The sequence below is a fragment of the Rhinatrema bivittatum genome, chromosome 3 (genome assembly GCF_901001135.1).
Source record: "Rhinatrema bivittatum chromosome 3, aRhiBiv1.1, whole genome shotgun sequence".
Taxonomy (NCBI): domain Eukaryota; kingdom Metazoa; phylum Chordata; class Amphibia; order Gymnophiona; family Rhinatrematidae; genus Rhinatrema; species Rhinatrema bivittatum.
The window spans coordinates 274,925,422-274,942,932 of NC_042617.1; the positions used below are offsets into that span (position 1 = coordinate 274,925,422).

The window sequence follows — 17,511 nt, forward strand, 5'->3', positions numbered from 1 at the left end:
TACCCAAATCCCCTTCCCTCCTCACCTCCAAGTCGCAGCACCTGAAGATGACGAGAAAGCAGCGCAGGGCATTCGGCAGCTCCCGCAGGCTTAGGGACCCTGCGATGCTCCACGCCCCTCGCAAGGGTTTCCATGGTAACAGAAGGCCTGTGTGGGAGGAGGGGATGCCACGGGATCCATCGGCGCAGGAGGGCCCCGTGCTGCTTTTTCATCATCATCATCATCAGGTGCCGCTGGAAGAGAGACAGGGTACTGCGGCTGCAGACTACGTTTTAGGCATGGCAATAGCGGCAGCGCTCCGGCGCCTATAAGAATTTAGTGCCGGATTTAGCTGCCTATACCTAAAGTGAGTAAATAGGTTCTAAATGCAAGAAGGACGGAGGTATTACAGCTGGGGAGTGGTGACGTTCTGAAACCATCAAAACTGAATGGTTTTGACATGACACCCCCCACCCCCTCCCAAAGGAGGAGGTAAGATCCCTTGGAGTTGGATTCGTCTCTATGCACGGAAAAGCGCATTGCGCACTGGGCTGGGAACATCCGTCTCAAAGTTAAAACATTGAGACAAATTAGGCCATATTTAGATTTGTCAGCACTAAAATCAGTTGCCTATGCACATAATGGATTACTGCAATGCTTTGTATCTGGGGCTTCTGGAGAAGCCGACTCTTAAATTACAATTAATACAGAAAGACACGCTAGCGCGCATTGTCATGGGTGGTTCCACCCGTACATCTGCAGCCCATTGTTACAAGGCCTACATTGGCTCCCTGTGACTGCATGATGCAGATTTAAAAATCGGTTCTTTACATATCTAAGAGTTTGCGAGGCTTAGGCCCTTGGCATTTGAGAAGCTGATTGAAGTGGAATGAAGTCAGTAGGAATTTACCATCAGATAAGAAACATCTTCCAGCGGATAAGACTTTATGTCATTCTTGCTTGCAGAATAGGTTCCTTTTCTTCCTTAATTCTGAATTTATGGAATAGTTTACCTTTGATATTGAGGGAAGAAGCAGACCTATTGAGATTCCGGAAACAGCTAAAAACCCGGCTAATGGGAAATGCTTTTGCATGCTGATTCACCATTCGCATTTGAGGTGGTGGTGATTCTGATAATTTTATGTAGTTGACTTTATTATGGTTATGAAATGGTTATTATTATGTTGTACACTGATTATGTTGTACACTGATGTTGTACAAGTGATTAATAAATGATTTTAAATAAATAAATCCAGGCCTGCCCACCCCCAACCCTCTTCTAGCCCCGTTTATTTATTTATTTATTTATTTTTAATTTTTATAGACCGAAGTTCTTGTAGGAACTACAAATCAATCCGGTTTACATACAACTTTTAAATGCCCAAAAAGAGTAGTGGGCTTTACATAGAACAGTTGAACAATAAAACAGGTAACAATAGAACAATAACAATAATGATGGAACAAATAGAGTAGATAACCAATTAAACATAGTAATATAGTAATAAATATTATATAGAAAATAAATATAAAAGAGATAGAGTAAATGGAGTGTGAGTACAGTATAAATACAAAAGATGAAAGAGCTCAAAAATTAAGGTACAGTTGAAAAATTAAGGTACAGTTGAGGTGATCCCAGGCACAGGCTCCTCCACCTCTTCCCAAACTCCTCTCCTATTTTGCAAAACAACCCCCCTGGAACTCCCCCACCCTAGCTCACTCCGGCCCGACACCCCCTGGCTCCTCTGGTTCAGTGAGGCCCAGAGCACCCCCTAAGGCTCTTGGCCCAGTGTTGTTGTCATGTCCTAAATAGCGCCAGCCCCTAGGGTATTTTGAACATGGTGATACCAGGCCAGGAGCCTTAGGAGATGCTGCAAGCTCCACTGGACTCCTAGGACTACATAGATAAGACCTATGGGGGGGGGGGTTTCAAAATGAGGGAGTGAGAGGGGGCCTATGCCCAGGGTTTGACACTTGTTTAACCCCTTTTTTTTTCCGCATTTGGACCTTCTCACAGGTGACAGGGTGGAACGGGGGAGGGGGTGTTTGATCGGACCCCTTTCAAATGATGGCCCCAAGAGCATAGGAGCACTCAGTGTCTGGATGCTCTGGAAAAAGTTAGTTGCAACTCCAGAATGGCAGCCAACTTTAGAACAAATAACGTGACTTGTGAATTTTGAGGCAAGCCGCGTTATGTGATTTACATGTCTTCTGCCATTCCTATGCTGTGACAGGTTTTTAAGAGAGCATAGAGTGAATATTGTTTACCATGAATTAAAACCCTAACGCGACTTAGTAAATGAGCCTCTTGGATTGGAGGCCCTCTGGGGACAGGCAAATACCTGCTATATCTAAATGTAACTTGCCTTGAGCTAATCATGAAAAGGCGCGAGCTAAACCTAAATCAATAAAGAAAATCATGAGCAAATAAGTGATCATTTGAAAAGACCTCAATGGATGAACCCAAGGATTCATCTTCATTCACCCACCTCTCTGTTCCTCCCTCCAATAAATCCATCACGCCGTTCCCTCCATCAGCTGTCTCTCAAGCTCGCACCCACCTGCCCTGCCTTCCCCGTTTCAACCAAACCTCTATTTCTGCTGCTTTCCTTGCCTTGCTCTTACCTGAGTTGGTTTAGTGACGATTCCTAAGCTGCTGCCATGATATATGTAAACTTTGCCCGCACCATCGAAAGGGGCGCCCACAGCAATATCTGCAAGAGAACAACCAAGAGCAGCATTGGAGCCAGCTGCAGAGCGCGACTGTAACTCCGCCGAAGGATGCTCAGCGGGAAAGAACCAGGACGTAGCCAGCATTGTAAGGGCCAACGCTTCCGGGGGGGGGGGGGGGGGGGGGGGAGGGGCCACAGCGGTGCATCTCAGCTAAGTGAGAACTTGTCTCTTATCCTCCATTGCACAGTTAGCTCCCGTTTATAAATTCTGTCCAGGGGACGGCGTGGAGGGGGCATAAAAAATAAGGATATAGAAAAGCAAACTCCTATAACTAATTACAAAATATTTAGTCAATTAAAATCCAGCGGGGAGGGGGGGGGATGACTCCTCTTTGCCCCCCGCCCCACCAGTTACACATCCAAAAAAAAAAAAATGTTAATATCAGTCTTGTGCCCCCAGCAGGACCTACTGCCTTCAGTCCCGAGCCCCTGGAAAGAGCCGCTGCCCTACCACCAATGCAGCAGAATTATAAGCATGTCTGACAGACTGAGGGAGGAAGCATCCCTTCCCACACAATGTCTCAGGGGAGTTTTTGCTTGACTCTTTTGGTCACATTTCTTTTCCGATGAGTGTTATACTGTACTGATTTATCTCTGCCCTGGCAGGAGAACGGGGGGGGGGGGGGGGGCAGACACGACTTCTATGTGGACTTATTTTGGAGCCTCTCGCCCCACAGTATCCTGCCTGCCACCCCGTGCCATCATCACCCCGGGATGCGGCCTTCCTTGCTCCCGTCCCAACCCAGTTTATGTGCGGTCCTGAAGCAATGCCCACATACCAGCCCTAGGAGACATCCTCAAACCCCCCACAAAGCACAAGTTCGAAATCTTCACAGCGCCGCCACCTCCACCCCCCACCCCCTCCCATTGTCCTGGCACCTCACCTTGGAACCCATCCTGGTTGATATCATCCAAACTGCTGACCGCAATCCCAAACATGGACTCGTAGGTCCCATTTAGTCGGAGGGGCTTCGTGCTGCCCCATCGCCCCGCCTGGTTGATGTACACGTACACTGCCCCACCAATCTCTTCTTTGCGGTCAAAAAAATTGGGAGCTCCAACAATCAGGTCCATCCACCTGTGGAAGGAGGTGAAGGAGAGAGTGGGAACATTCTTTAGGAAGCCTGTGTGCCATTACCCAATCTGCTAATGAGGCAAGGTCCAGGGCCCTAAGACCATAAGGCATGCCATACTGGGTCAGACCAAGGGTCCATCAAGGCCAGCATCCTGTTTCCAACAGCGACCAATCCAAGTCACAAGTACCTGGCAAGTTCCCAAACATTAAATGAAGAGATCCCAGGCTACTACTCCTTATTGATTAATAGCAGTTTATGGACTTCTGCTCTAGGAACTTATCCAAACCTTTTTTAAACCCAGTTACACTAACTGCTGTAACCACATCCTCTGGCAATGAAGTCCAGAGCTTAATTATGCATTCAGTGAAAAATAATGTTATCTCTGATTTGTTTTAAATGAGCTACTTGCTAACTTCATGAAGTGCCCCCTATTTCTTGTATTATCCGAAAGAGTAAATAACCGATTCACATTTACCCGTTCGTCCTTTCATGATTGTGTAGACCTCTATCATATCCCCCCTCAGTCATCTCTTCTCCAAGCTGGACAGCCCCAACCTATTTAGCTTTTCCTCATAGGGGAGCCGTTCCATCCCCTTTATCATTTTGGTTGCCCTTCTCTGTACTTTCTCCAGTGCAACCATATCTTTTTTGAGATGCGGCGACCAGAATTGTACACAGTATTCAAGGTGCAGTCTCACCATGGAGCAATACAAAGGCAATATGACATCCACCATTTTATTCATCGTTCCCTTCCTAATAATTCCTAACATTCTGTTTGCTTTTTTGACTGCCACAGCACACTGAGCCGATGATTTCAAAGTATTATCCACTATGATGCCTAGATCTTTTTCCTGGATGGCAACTCCTAATGTGGAACCTAACATCGTGTAAGCAAAGGTTATTTTTTCTCTATATGCATCACCTTGCACTTGTCCACAATAAATTTCATCTGCCATTTGGATGCCCAATCTTCCAGTCTCACAAGGTCCTTCTGCAATTTATCACAATCCGCTTAAGATTTAACTACTCTACTAATTTTGTGCCATCCGCACATTTAAGCACCTCACTCATCATTCCCCTTTCCATATTATTTATAAATATATTAAAAAGCACTGGTCCAAGTACAGATCCCTGAGGCACTCCACTGTGAAAACAGACCATTTAATCCTTCTCTCTGTTTCTTGTCTTTTAGCCAGTTTGCCAATCCACAAAAGGACATCACCTACTATCCCATGACTTTTTAGTTTTCTTAGAACTCTCATGAGGGACTTTGTTGAACGCCTTCTGAAAATCCAAATACACCACATCTACCAGTTCACCTTTGTCCATGTTTATTCACCCCTTCATAAAAATGTAGATTTGTGAGGCAAGTCTTCACTTGGGTAAATCCATGCCTACTGTGTCCCATTAAACCATGTCTATGTAAATGTTCTGTGATTTTATTTTTTATAACAGTTTCCACGATTTTTCCCGGGACTGAAGTTAGGCTCACCAGTCTATAGTTTCCCAGATTTCCCCTGGAACCTTTTTAAATATCGGAGTTACATTGGCTACCCTCCAATCTTCAGGTACAATGGACGATTTTAATGATAGGTTACAAATTTTTACTAAAAGGTATAAAATTTCATTTTTAAATTCTTTCAGAACCCTGGGGTGTATAGCATCCAGTCCAGGTGATTTACTACTCTTCAGTTTGTCAATCTGGCCTACTACATCTTATAGGTTCACCATAATTTGGTTCAGTTCATCTGAATCATCACCCTTGAAAACCGTCTCCGGAACTGGTATCTCCTCAATATCCTCTACAGTAAACATCAAAGCGAATAATTTGTTTAGTCTTTCCGCAATGGCCTTATCTTCCCAAAGTGTGTCTTTAACCCCTTGATCATCTATCAGTGCAACCAACTCCCTCACTGACTTTCTGCTTCGGATATATTTTTTTAAGTTTTTATTATGAGTTTTTGCCTCTATGGCCAACCTTTTCAAATTCTCTATTTCCCTGTCTTATCAGTGTCTTACATTTAACTTGCCAATGCTTATGATTTATCCTATTTTCCTCTAATGGATCCTTCTTCCAATTTTTGAATGAAGATCTTTTGGCTAAAATAGCCTTTTTTACCTCACTTTTTAACCATGCCGGCAATATTCTGGCTTTCCTTGCACCTTTCTTAATGCGTGGAATACATCTGGATTGCGTTTCTAAGATGGTATTTTTAAATAATGTCCATGCCTGTTGCACACTCTTTACCTTTGTAGCTGTACCTTTCAGGTTTTGTTTTGTTTTTTTTAACTATTTTCTTCATTTTGTCAGAGTTTCCCTTTTGAAAGTTTAGTGCTAGAGCCGTGGATTTTACTGTCCCCTTCCAGTCATTAATTCAAATTTGATCATATTATGATCACTATTGTCAAGTGGCCCCACCACCAATAGCTCTGTTACCAAATCCTGTGCTCCACTGAGAATTAGATCTAAAATTGCTCCCTCTCTTGACGGTTTCTGAACCAATTGCTCCATAAAATTGTCATTTTTTTCCATCCAGGAACTTTAACTCTCTAGCATGTCTTGATGTTACATTTACCCAGTCAATATTGGGGTAATTGAAATCTCCCATTATTACTGCACTACCAATTTGATTAGCTTCCCTAATTTCTCTTAGCATTTCACTGTCCGTCTCATCATTTTGGCCAAATGGACGGTAGTATACTCCTATTACTATACTCTTCCCCGACACAGAAGGGATTTCTACCCATAAAGATTTGATTGTACATTTAGTCTCATGCAGGACTCTATGCCATCCCGGACATAAAGTGCCACCCTGCCTCCAAGTTGCTCCTCTCTTTCATTGTGATAGAATTTGTACCCTGGTATAGCATTATCCCATTGGTTATCCTCCTTTCACCTTGTCTCTGAGATACCAATTATGTCTATCTCATCATTCACTGCTATACACTCTAATTCTCTCATCTTACTTCTTAGACTTCTGGCATTAGTGTGTTTTTTGTTTGTATTTTTAGTTGCCCTGGTGTACCTTACGGCCTATTAACCCTGACATTGTACTCATCTCTCCCAGCCCAAAGCTTATTAGTGAGAAGGAACTTTCTTATACTTGGGTAGCCAGAAGACCTATCTCACGCTGCTAAAAAGTGATTTGTGTTGGGGTGGAGGAGGAGAGAGAGGGAAAGAGTGAATAACAATCTGATAATGTAAGAGAACCTCCTACAAAACCCAGAGACCATGTGCTAACCCCTGCACTGTGTAATAAACCCTTATGGCCATGAGGCAAATCCCTACGCCATATGATAAATGCCTCCGCCATGAGATAAATCCAGAGGGCATGTTAAAAGTTCCTATGTTGGGCTATAAAATCTTAAAACATGTGTAAATCCCTGTACTCTCACTCACCCATCACTGTTCAGGTCCGTCACAGCCACAGAATAGCCAAACGAGGAGGCCAAGTTTTCTCCCCACAAGGTAAACTCAGGCACCAGGCGGTTCACATTGTCCTTCTTCAGGATGACCACTGCCCCGGTGTGATTGGCTCGTGGGGCCCCAGTTACAAAACTCAGCTCGTGTTTCCGGGTGATGGCCTTGCCAGAGTCTACGGAGAATCCTGTAAGCAGCCGTGCAAGCAGAAGTGCTTTATGGGTTTCTCTGAGGGGAAACTCATCAATGGCACGCTCATGACAGACACAGCAACAAGAAGAGACTCCAAAGCTCTCAATTTCTCTCCCTCACTGTGGGGGCTCCCTCCACCCTCCTCCATTTCTGTGTCCCTCTTACTATCGGTGGGGGGGGGGGGGTCATTCTCACTGATGTTAGCTTGTTACTTGCCCGAGGGCTACATGGAGCATTCCTCTCTGCTGCTCAGGTACACTTTTCTGGAAATTTACCCATACCAATGCAAGCCCTGCTCACGCTCTTATGAATGCAGAAATCGTTAGAAAAGCATGCTTTCCAACCTCATACTCTCAGGAGTGCACCCTCACTGCCAACTCATACCCCTGATGGTGCGTGCCCCCCCCCCCCCCCCAAAAGCCCCAGTTCAAACCTCACTGTATCTCCACATAGTCCCCTCCTTCACCACTGACTCCTCTTGTCAGTGCATGTGAAGTGTGCCTCTTCAGATCATGGGCAACCAACATCCATCAGCCCCTCTAACCAGCTCCTCTCGCTCCACACATTGATGGGAGAGAACATTGAGAGGTCTGGATAACACAGACGAAAGTAAAAGGAGAAACACAGGGTTATTTGGGTAGACACGAGGCTGGGATAGCACCTCACTGTGAACACTTCTGCCAGGCCACTTCCAAGGCCCAGGTGGCAGGGACAGAACAGAGTGCCAGCTCGGCCCTAGGACCACCCTGCCTACAAGTACACACATATGGGGGAAGAGTGCAGCAGCTGGGAATGTAAACAGGTCCCATACTGGGCATTCTGAGGGCAAGCTGCAAAACCATTTACCTGGGTAAATCCATGGCTAAAAGTAGGCACTGGCTTTAGTGGAGTTTAAAAAAGAAAGACTTTCCCAAGGATGTGTTTAAATGGGGGTGGGAGGGACAGAAAGCATACCTGGAATTTTCAAAGGCATGCCACCCCCTCCTTCCCCCCGCACACCCCCCCCCCCACGCCGCCTGCACAATCATCAGATGCAAAGCACGTGGTTCTTTACGAGAGCCGACTTGCACAATGAAGGTGCCCAGGCGCTTTTTCCGTGGACCATGAGATACTAACCGTCCGCTGTAAAAGTAGCCAGGGACTGTGCAACTTCGTGGGCTGTTCAAGTGTTCCCCCCACCCCCAGCTATTTAACCCTGCCAATGATCGAACATTCAATTACAGGGCCGGCCCGGGGGCTCAGCTGCAGTGCTACCGTACAGAAGGACTTGGGTTTGATTTGTCACTCGGGAGTCAGCTGGGGATGTGGTGGGGAGGGAGACCCCTGACACCGCAGAATGGCGGCACCTCGTGGTCAGATTTGGGGCCTATGATTTCAGAAGGAGACTGCAGTGACTGGGCTATAAGCTGGGAGAACGTAGGGGAAAAATCCCTGGGTAGTTGGGAGCGAAGGCTCGTGGTCAGATCCCAGCCCTGGCTTCCGACTGAGCTGGAAACCCAAAGGAGAGGGAAGAAACCGCTTGGTTTAAAAAAAAAACAAAAAAACAAAACTGAATTATAGGTGGGTATTTATCTCCACCCGACCTGATACCAAGAACACCTACTTAACCAGCAGCCAAATACAGCCATGCTCTGAAACTATGTGCTGGACAAATTTTAAAGCCAGGAATCTAGGCACAAGCTCCGTGGTGGGACACCTGATCCCCCTTGGAAACCACACTCCCCCCTAAACAGAAAATGAATACACAGCCATTCTCACACAGCACTAACACCACACGCAGAGGTCTCCTCAGATCTGCAGGACTTACAAACGCTAACATCCCCTGTGTCATGCAGCAGAAATCCAGCTTACAGGCAGAGAAGCAAGGAGAGAGGCTGCAGGATGGGGGACCATGCAAGTGGGAGTGAGCAAAGCGCAGTTGCTTACCTGTCACAGGTGTTCTCCTAGGACAGCAGGATGTTAGTCCTCACAGATGGGTGACAACAGAAGATGGAGCCTGGCACAGAAAACTTTTGTCAAAGTTTCTAGAACTTTGACTGGCACACTGAGCATGCCCTAATCCAGGCGTCCACGCGAGGTCCCCCTTCAGTCTCGTACCATAGAATTCAGGAGCGAAAAAAACGAATCAAAACAACGTATGAGAACCCAACTCCTTGGGGTGGCGGGCGGGTTTCCTGAGGACTAACATTCTGCTGTCCTAGGAGAACACCTGTTACAGGTAAGCAACTGCACTTTCTCCTAGAACAAGCAGGATGGTAGTCCTCACAGATGGGTGGATACCAAGTTACAGGCTACTCCCGGCAATAACTATGTCCAGCAAGCACCGAACCAGGCGCCAACGGGCACAACAATAACTGCAGTGCTGTTGGCTAGACAGGGAGATAGCCTGATCCCCACCAATGGATCTTAGGTAGGGAGAGATGGGTGTAAGCCTGGAAGAGGTTGCGAAGGACGGATTTGCCAAAGTTACTGTCATGTCTACCATCCTTGTCCAGGTAGTAGTGGGCACCGAACATGTGTAGGGAGCTCCACGTTGTTGCCCTGCAGATTTCTACAACTGACACCACTATAGCCCAAACAGAGTGAGCTTTGACTTGGCCTCCCAGCTGAAGGCCCAATTGTGCGAAGCAGGAAGAGATGGAGTCTGCTAGCCAATTTGATAGTCTGTTTTCCCACCACAACTCCCAATCTATTTTTATCAAGATATGAAGAGCTGAGTGAATTGCCTGTGGCCTGCTGTGCATTCTAAATAGAAAGCTAGGGCCCTCTTGCAATCCAACATATGTAGAGCCCGTGTGAATGGGGCCTCAGAAAAAGGGTGGGCAAAAAAATGGACTGATGTGAAAGTCAGTCACTACCTTAGGCAGGAACTTGGGATGCGTACGGAGGACCACATAATCATGAAAGAATTTCGTCTAGGGCGAGTAAGTAACCAAGGCCTGAAGCTCACTAACCCTACGAGCTGAAGTGATTGCCACCAGGAACAGGACCTTCCAGGTGAGGAACTTCAGATCGCAGGAGCGCATAGGCTCAAATGGAGGGCGCATGAGCCACGCTAACACAATGTTCAAGTCCAAGGACACAACTGGAGGCCAAAGGGGGAGCTTCAGTTGAAGCAGACCCGCATAAAGTGACCTACTATGGGCTGAACAGAGATGGGCATGCCAGCTACACCTTGATGGTAAGCACTGACTGCGCTCAAATGGACACTGACGAAGATGGTTTTAAGCCCGGCCTTGGAGAGATGCCACAAGTAGTCCAAGAACCTCGGAAGGGGGCAAGTGAATGGATCCAAGCCATGCCCCTCGCACCAAACAGAGAACCTCCTCCACTTCAACCGGTTGTGGAAGGCTTCCTGGAAGCTATCAGCAACTGAGACATGTTGTCAGACAAGTCCAGGGACTGAAGAACTAAATGCTCAACATCCAGGCCGTCAAGGCTAACGCCCAGAGGTTTGGATGGCACAGTGCACCCTGATCTTGCGTTATCAGATCGGGAGCAGTCCCTAGACTGATGGGATCTCTGACTGACAGGTCTCGAAGGAGAGGGAACGAGACTTGTCAGGGCCAGTTCAGGGCCACGAGAATCATGGTCCCCCGGTCCTGCTGGAGCTTCAAGAGAGTCTTCATGATTGGCGGAAGAGAAGGATACGCGTACAGGAGACCTGTGCCCCAATGAAGGGCAAAGGCGTTGGAGACTGGACGTCCGCTGGACCACCAAGCTTTTGGCAAGTCTTGGGGGACCCTCCTGACCCCCACAAGACTAGCCAAAAGTCCAGCGAGGGTCCGGGAGCGACCTCCTGCACTCGGACCGTCGGCTGCCAGTATTCAAAATGGCGCCGATAGCCTTTGCCCTCACTATGTCACAGGGGCTACTGGTGCCATTGGTCAGCCCCTGACACATGGTAGGAGCACAAGATGGCACTGGCCATCCAGTGCTCCTACCATGTGACAGGGTCCGGCCAATGGCACGGATACCCTGTCACATGGTAAGGGCAAAGGGCCATCGGCGCCATTTTGATTAGTGGCAGCCGACGGCCCGGGAGCGGGAGATCACTCCAGGGACCCCCACTGGACCACCAGGTACCTGTAAAAAGTTTTCTGGGGGGTCGGGAGGGTGGGGGAAGCTAAGGGATTAGTTTTAAAGGGTCGGGGTGGGTTTAAGGGTTATTTTTGTGTGCCATTTTTCCCGCCCTCCCCCAAAACGATAAGAGAACCCCCACGATCAATATCGTGGGGTTTTCCTATCGTTTTGAGGGAGCCCCCGATTTCTGACGATTTTGAAAATATCGTCCGATATTTTCAATTGTCCGAAGCCCGATTCACATCCCTAATTTCTACCCATATAGATTCTACTGAGCATTTAGTCTCTTGAATGATCTTTTTCCTGTTGGACTCTATACCCTCCCGGACATAAAGTGCCACATCCCCACCAAGTTGATCCTCCCTATCATTGCGATATAATTTGTACCCTGATATAGCACTGTCCCATTGGTTATCCTCCTTCCACCAGGTTTCTGTGATGCCAATTATGTCAATCTCATCATTTACTGCTATACACTCTAACTCTCCCATCTTACTTCTTAGACTTCTGGCATTGGCATACAGACATTTCATAGTGTGTTTTTTGTTTGTATTAACAACCTGCTTTTCAGTTCTTAGGGATAATTTGGAAATCTTTAGCTCAGGTGATTTTTTTACATGTAGGCACATGGACTAGGTTTGCTTTTATTGGAACTTCTCTGTTGGGATGCCCTAACTCTCCTGTTTTATTAGTATCCTTCAAGGATACATTTCTCCTAACCATGCACTGCTGAGTGACTGTCGGCTTCCCCCTTGTTCTAGTTTAAAAGCTGCTCCATCTCCTTTTTAAAAGTTAGTGCCAGCAGCTTGGTTCCACTCTGGTTAAGGTGGAGCCCATCCTTTCAGAAAAGTCTCCTCCTTCCCCAAAAGTTTCCAAAGTTCCTTACAAAACTGAATACCTCTTCCCTACTAGGGATATGCATTCGTTTCATCCGTTTCCTATACAAGCATGTAATATGTAATATGAAACATATGAAACAAATGCACATCTAATTGACATGTAATGGGAAACGTATGAAACAAATTAAACGAATGAAACAAATGCACATCCCTATTCCCTACACCAGGGGTCGGGAACCCATGGCTCGCGAGCCAGATATGGCTCTTTTGAGGGCTCGCAGACAAGTGTCACCACACTTTCCCGCTGACCCAGCTGCTCCCCGGTCCTCCTCCGCCCGGGCTTAAAATGCTGTCAGCCCGGGCGGAACGTGGCAGGACAGCTGGAGTCAGCGGCACCGGCATGCTCTCTTCTTCCCGCCCCCCCCCCCCCCCACGGCCCGGAAGAGGAAGTGGAGAGTATCGGGTGCGTGCGCGGCAAGAAGAGGCCACGCTAGTGCGCTCGGCATCGGCCCGAAGAAAAGAAGACTGCAGCACGGCTCGGAGGAAAATGAAGAGGTTCAACCGTGGCCGATGGGACTCCGCCTCCGCGAGGGCTGAAAATTAAGGAGGTTAGCGTTGGGAGGAGGCTGCTGCTGCCGCGAGTTCCCGGGGTGAGGGAGAGAGAGAGTGAATGAGCATTGCTCGCTCATTCACTCTCTCTCTCCCTCTTCATTTTCCTCCGAGCCGCGCTGCAGTCTTCTTTTCTTCGGGCCGATGCCGAGCGCACAAGCGTGGCCTCTTCTTGCCGCGCAGGCACCCGATACTCTCCACTTCCTCTTCCGGGCCACAGGGGGGGGGGGGCGTGTGTGTGTGTGTGTGAGTGAGAGATTGCATGTATGTGAATGATTGAGAGCCTGTACATGTGAAAGAGAGTATGTCTGTGATTGAGAACCTGCCTGTGAGAGAGAGAGAGAGAGCATGAATGTAAGTTTACCATTGGGAACCTGTATGTGTAAGTTTGTGATTGAAAACCTGTTTGTGTGAAAGAGTATGTATGTATGATTGAGATCCTTTGTGTGTGAGAGAAATCATGTGTATGTATGATTAAGAGCCTGTGTGTATAAGTAAGAGAGAGATCATGTGTGTCTGTGTGTGATTGAGAGCTGGTTTAGGTGATGGAGCATGTGAGTATGTGATTGAGAGCCTGTGTTTAAATGAGAGAGAGACCATGTGTGTCTGTGTGTGATTGAGAGCTGATTTAGGTGAGGGAGCATGTGAGTATGTGATTGAGAGCCTGTGTGTAAATGAGAGAAAGAGAGGACATGTTTGCAAGCATGTGAATGAGAGTCTGTGTGTGAGAGAAAAAGACAGCATGTATTTATGTGATTGAAAGCCTGTGTGTGTGTGTAAGCGTGAAAAGATAGACAGCATGTGTGTAAATGTGTAATTAAGAGCCTATATAAGTGAGAGAGAAAAAACATGTGTATATGTGAGTACTGAGAGCATGTGTGTATAGGTGTGTCATTGAGAGCCAGTGTGAGAGAGAGGAGAAAGTTCCAAGCAAACCACCCCACCTCCTGCTAATTCAGAACAATCTCAGGACACCTGGATATCAAACGTTCCCAGGTATGCAGAGCAAAAAATTTTTGTATCCTTATTATTTTTCATTACTGGGTCTTTGTGTCTGCTATTTTGAAATATTTTGTTGGTATCTGGAAATGTTTTATATGAGTTTTTAATTATTGGATATTCCACTCAGCTGTTTCGAAATATGTTCTTTTTGTTAGTACAGTTTTACTGCTGATAATTTTATATTTCTTGATTTGTTTTATAAGGATGGGTGATGTTTCTTTTTTCCTTTGTTACACTGCATACAGAGACTCTGGCTTGTTGCAGTTTCCAAGTCAGTTTTTTCTGAATGCTTCTTGTTATGCGTTTTGGTCTCTTTATTCTATGTTAGGTGAGGGACAGCACGTGATTCAGGTGAGGTTTTCTGCTGGCGTGTAGTTTCTGTGTAAGACTCTATAGCAGCCTGACTTGGTCCGTTTTCCTAATAGGAGATGTATTGGTGTCTTAAGGCCTGGTGTAATATTTTCAGAGACTTATTGTACTTTAAAAGTGTGATCTTACATAAAATGCACACATTTACTTGTATTTAGTTTTAAACATATTGTATGGCTCTCATGGAATTACATTTTAAAATATGTGGCGTTTATGGCTCTCTCAGCCAAAAAGGTTCCTGACCCCTGCCCTACACCATCGTCTCATCCTCGCATTGAAACTCTGGAGTTCTGCCTGCCTCTGGGGACCTGCACGTGGAACAGGAAGCATTTCAGAGAATGCCACCCTGGAGGATCAGGGTTTCAGCTTTCTACCTAAAATCCTAAATTTGGCTTCTAGAACCTCTCTCCCACATTTTCCTATGTCGTTGGTACCCACATGTACCATGACAGCCGGCTCCTCCCCAGCACTGTCTATAATCCTATCTAGGTGACGCGTGAGGTCTGCCAACTTTGCACCAAGCAGGCAAGTTACCAGGCGGTCCTCACATCCACCAGCCACCCTGCTACCTACATTTCTAATAATTGAATCACCAACTATGATGGCCAGCCTAACACTTCCCTCCTGGGCAACAGCCCTGGGAGACTTGTCCTCAGTGCGAGAGGACAATACATCACCTGGACGTCTAGACGCTTGAGCAGGGGCGCCAAGAGAGATGGTGCAGACTCTGGTGCTGGTATGGGAGCCGGCGCTGGAGGCAGTTTGATGCCCCACAGGGCTTGGAGAACCTCACTCTGCACCCTGTGGTCCAACTCCTCCTGGAAGTCCGGTGAAGAAAGGACTGATGAAGGAGGACGAGGTGTCACCAGAGCCTCCATAGAACCCTGAGGAGGCTCAGTGCCCAGCACTGCTAATGGTGGGGAATGCCTAGGACTCCCGGGCTTGTTGGAGATAGGGGCCTCCTCGCCATAAGGTCTCTTTGGTGGCGGAACGGCTACCGCCGGTGCCGCACCAGAACTGAAGCCTTGCGCCAATGACAACCAGTGTCAATGCTTGTAGGACTTCCCACAGTGCTCAGCACCAAGGAAACTGAGGATCCCGAAGTCCTGGAGAGCACTGAAATCGGTGAGGGTCGATCACTAACTCCTCACTCCTTGGAAGAACTTGCCAGGGGCATGGAAAGGGGCAGGTTATCCATCAGTTCCCCTCAACCCCTGGGCGTCAGAGATGCCGAAGCCAGCATGGACAGAGTAGATTTCTTTGGCCCAAAAAGGTTCTCCATTTTATCAAGCCGAGCTTGACGGACTTTGGGGGTCATCTGATCGCACAGCTGACACCTTTGGACATCGTGCAATGTCCTCAGGCATTGGTCTGCGAGCACTGGGGGCACCAACGAAAACCGGACAACACCATAAAAGTAAGTTGGCGAACAGTAGATGGCCAGCAGCCTTGTGGGAGCGATATGCTGGGAATCGACTGGAAAGAAGGTAGAGGTAGTAAGAAATACCTACCACACCGGGAAAAGCACTGACCAGAGAAGGGGGACACAACGTAGGACGGGCAAAAAATGATATATTTAAGCACGAAAGATACTTGTAGAGCAGCGCTCCAAAAATCGCGAGGCAACTATCATCACAGAAAAAAAAAGAGACTGAAGGGGGACCCCGCGTTGACGCGTGGATAGTGGCATGCTGGGCATGCTCAGTATGCCAGCCAAAGTTCTAGAAACTTTGACAAGTTTTCCATGCCGAGCTCCATCTGATGTCACCCATCTGTGAGGACCTCCATCCTGCTTGTCCTAGGAGAAACTATAAACACAACCAGGGCATGCACACACACAGACACACACCACTGCAAATTCCTTTTTTTTTTTTTTTTTTTTAAAACATGTTGAGAACAATTAAAAGGTTTATTATAGGAAGAATCGCCCTAGTAATGATGTTACAAAAAGGCAGGCGCTCTCTCTCTCTCTGCCAGGACATTTCTTTTTGCCACTTCTTCGCCTGATTCTCCGTTTCTTAAACCTGCAGCCCCTTCTCATTGCTGAGATCAGGTAAGCGAACAGTATGAGCACAAGCTCCCGGAGCCACATAACATCCAAGCCTAGCAGTCACCAGAAACTGACTGAAGGCCCTTCCCACACCCCCCACCCCTTCCTGTGTGATTGGGTCTGGCTTCTTCCCCCTCCCCCATTTCCTAAATCAGGACTCTCCAAATCTGTCCTGAGAACCCCACATCAGATTGGGTTTTCAGGATATTCACAATGAATATAAGCATGCCTTAAATTTACATATACTGGAATGTGTCTCGGTGATTTTTAATATTTAAGGGATTTTGATTCCATTTTTCCTGGATCTCCCAAGTACTGCACAGAAGGGAAACTCCTTTTATTTCCTAACTCAGAGCCTGTGGTTGGATTGTGGCATCTCTGCGTTTTGAGACTTTATTTAGTTTTTGGTAGGTTTGTTTTTGGGAGGAAATGATTCTGCCCACCCTTCCTGTGCAGGAGTGGGGAGAGGAGAGGAGGTTTGGTTTTTTTCCTCCCTACTGTGTAAGTTTTAGGGATTTTTCAGCCTGAAAGCTCCAAAATACCATTTGAGAGCTTGCACAACATTTCCTAAAGGGACAGTATGGCTGCCTGAAATTGTCCTTTGGTCCTCTGATATAGGAGATTCAATGGCAGGATGGCTACCTGGCTCCATGTCATAAGGACATTTGGGGACTCCCTCAATCAAAGGAGTCTCTGCCCCAGGAGAACAGGACGGAGAGGTCTGGAGTTTGTGACGTCAAGCAGTGGACCACATGTATTTTTGGAAGGTAGAGGCAGGAGACTCCTTAGCCACCCTGGGACCCATTACCAAGGGGTAGATTAAGCTGGAGTGGCATTGGGATTGATCATGGACGTAATCAGAAGAAAATGTGTGTGGTGCCAGCTGATTACCATTTAGGGATGTGAATCGTTTTTCTAACAAATTGAAATATCGTACGATATTTCTAAATTCGTTAATATATCGGGTAAAAAAAAGAAACGATCAATTTTCCCCCAAAATTTTTGTAAAAATTGTTTTTCGGGTTAGCGCGCGCTGACTCATGTGAGCGCGCGCTAACAAAAAACCATTTATTTTTGTTATTTTTTTGTTACTTTTTGCTATTTTGGTTAGCATGCGCTAACCCGAAAAACGATTTTTCACAAAAAAAAAAAACACAAAACG

General features: G+C 46.9%; 1 protein-coding gene across 4 annotated transcripts in view; it reads right to left on the minus strand.

Moving 5' to 3' along the window:
• The window catches only part of ITGA7 (integrin subunit alpha 7), a 169,190-nt gene that overhangs the window by 41,390 nt on the left and 110,289 nt on the right, over window positions 1-17,511 (minus strand). For all 4 annotated transcript variants that reach the window (XM_029594686.1, XM_029594683.1, XM_029594684.1 and 1 more), the window contains exons 6-8: window positions 7,185-7,392; window positions 3,593-3,786; window positions 2,602-2,690 (exon numbers count right to left, since the gene is read on the minus strand). In XM_029594686.1, coding sequence (XP_029450546.1) covers window positions 2,602-2,690; window positions 3,593-3,786; window positions 7,185-7,392 — 491 coding nt within the window. The remainder of the gene's footprint in view (window positions 1-2,601; window positions 2,691-3,592; window positions 3,787-7,184; window positions 7,393-17,511) is intronic.